The 2783-nt window shown below is 44.4% G+C and overlaps 1 protein-coding gene across 1 annotated transcript in view; it reads left to right on the forward strand.

Moving 5' to 3' along the window:
* The window catches only part of FBXO22 (F-box protein 22), a 36509-nt gene that overhangs the window by 9127 nt on the left and 24599 nt on the right, over nt 1-2783 (forward strand). Inside the window, exon 3 of the mRNA XM_006866454.1 lies at nt 2149-2236. Within this exon, the coding sequence (XP_006866516.1) occupies nt 2149-2236 (88 nt within the window). The remainder of the gene's footprint in view (nt 1-2148; nt 2237-2783) is intronic.

The raw sequence follows: 2783 nt of genomic DNA on the forward strand, positions 1-2783 counted from the left end.
TAATGTGTCAGACTGCAAAGTCATTTGAACTGCAAATTCGGTGGCTCAAGCTCACCAGCTGCTCCTTGGAAACCCTATACAGATTTCACTATGGGTCGGAATCGACTCGACGGCCCTTCACAACAACAAATTGTCTTATATTTTTGTGCTTAGAAAACATTTTCTTTTTTTGTGTGTGTGGTAAAGCAAGCAAGGTTTAACATATATCGGATATACAGGAAACAGGGACTGCATGTTCTCCAAAGACTGTACCCATAGGAGAAAGGGGAGAAGAGATGTATAGGGACTTGCGGCATGCGGTAGAGGTCCAAGGGATTTGAAGAATGTCTGTGTTCCTAGAGTTGCCTTCAAGATGACGGTTAACTATGATGAACAGTACAGACCAAGGTGAGTGCTGATGCTCTCTCTCTCCTGACAGATGGAGTCCCTTTAGCCAGTTGTGGCTTCAGTTCCTTCCTTTGTTGTTTACCATTCTTGGGATATTGGTGACATTCTCATGGCTACTTCCTGCTGATTTTGGGGCATATATGAGGACTCATGAGGGAAACTGGCTATAGTGGGTACTGCAAGCTGAAAGAAATCAGTAACTTCTTATTGGAATTTATAGGTCATACTTAAGTCCTGTGTGGCACTATATACACACTGTGTTAAGCACTGGACTACTAACCACAGTTCAGCAGTTCAAACCCATGAGCCACTCTCAGAAATCTTATGCAGAGTCACTATGAATCAGAACTGACTTGATGACATTTAACAGCATTAACCTATAGAGGGTGATAGTGCAAAAACCTTAGCTGCTTGAGCACCATTAGCTATGCCTCCTATGAGTATTTTAACTAGGCAGAGTTGTTATTGTGAAGTGCCGTCGAGTCGGTGCCGACCCATAGCGACCCTGTATAGGGTTTCCGAGGAGCAGCTGGTGAGCTTGAACCACTGACCTTGCAGTTCAGTTGGCTTTGCAGTCTGGTGCATTAACCCACAGCGCCCCATCAGGCAGGGTACACAGGTGCAAATTAGAATGACTGTGATCACAATGGTGAGAACTGGAGTCACCAGAAGCCATAAGTAGGAAAGTGGCTCTTCAGCGCCAGTTCTACCTCCCTGGGCCCTTGCACAGCACAGCATGCTTCACCGATAATGGCACAGACATCGCCTGCTTTTCTAGCAGAAAACCCAGGGCACTGCTAGGAAAACTCCTCCTGTGAGGGAGTTTTTGTTCTTCCTGTGCTATCTGGGACAAGTGGGTCAAAACTTGATTTTCAGATACATTCTGCTTCCTATCCCAGCAGTTTGGCCATGAGAGTTACATAAGGTACTAAAAAAAAACCCTGAAATCTGAACACTTAACCCTAGGTACAAGATGGAATTCAGCTCAGCTTGGTTGGAATTTGTTCAAGACAAAGTACTTTAAAGCATCCCCTGGGACTGAGATTGAAGGCAGTCACATCGATGACTACAACCTGGACTCGGCTGGACTTTTAGGTGGCAGCTGTAGCGCGCTCTTTAAAGTCCTGGTGCTCTTTCTCCAGATCCCATCTGGTTTATTACCAGAGCTTCAAACAGGAGCTTGAAGTGATGTTTCTATTAAGTTTATAGAAGTCAGCAGAACCAAATGCACATCACGTTGGTCAGAGCCAGCTCTTTGCCTCGAACACATTGACAGCGAAGACTAAGCAGAATCAAAGTCAAAACATTGTTACTCTTTTTGAAGATGGCCTAACCGATGTGATGGCCTATTCCATGGGTGACATATTTACTTAATGATTTTAAGTATCATTCATTCACTCAGGTCAACTACTAGTCTGTAGAAACCTAAGACGTGATACAAAGCAAAAGTTATTAAAGTAGATATTAAACATAAAATCTGTAAACCTAAACTAGTAGGTTTTAACTGCCAACCTCTTGGTTGGCAGCTGAGCACTTAACGATTGTATCACCAGGGTTCCTTAAAGGAATAATAGACACTAGAAACTGGATGAGCAGAAGATGAATGTCAGTTGCATCAGAAGGAGGTGGGCTCAGAATGCTGACATTGAATGAAGGCAGGCCAGCCAACAACAGTGTGCGCATGGGGGTGGGGGCTCTCAGGACCACAGGAGCACTCACAGATCCATGGGATCCAGTTCCTTTTTCCACTTCACTTTGCAGAATGTTCGCATCTTACCACAGACAGTTCTCTACATGGCTGATTCAGAAACTTTTATTAGTCTGGAAGAGTGTCGTGGCCACAAGAGAGGTGAGTATCAAAAGCAGAAGGTTTTATTCGGTATTATTTGATTTATTGTGTACCTTCTGTATGGAGTGTGAAGTCCTGGTATGGCACTATAGGATAAGCACTGGACCATAAAAGGACTGCGGTTCAAACTTTCCAAACCGTTACCTCGGAAGCTCTCTCCAGTAAGGATGGGGAACGTTTGGCACGCGGGCCACATGAGGCCTGTGAAATCATTTGGTCTGGCCCTGCCATGGTAACCGCTGTTCTAGCCATCATGTTGTTGTTGTTACGTGCTGTCAAGTTGGTTCCAACTCATAGCGACCCTATATAGGGTTTCTGAGGAGCAGCCGGTGGGTTTGAACCTTGCACTTTAAACCAACCTTGAGGTCTAGTGCATTCTGCTTCAGCACTGTACCAGGACTCCAGCCATCACATAGGGGTGAATTAATGAAATATTTGACCAGATATCACAGGCTAATTTTTAAGTTGATCGTTTTGTAAGGCTTGTGAATGAGTTAATAAATTCTGGCAGAAAAAAGGTTTCCCACCTTTACTGTGCAGGGTCTCT

Source organism: Chrysochloris asiatica, unplaced genomic scaffold (assembly GCF_000296735.1).
Source record: "Chrysochloris asiatica unplaced genomic scaffold, ChrAsi1.0 scaffold00092, whole genome shotgun sequence".
Classification (NCBI taxonomy): domain Eukaryota; kingdom Metazoa; phylum Chordata; class Mammalia; order Afrosoricida; family Chrysochloridae; genus Chrysochloris; species Chrysochloris asiatica.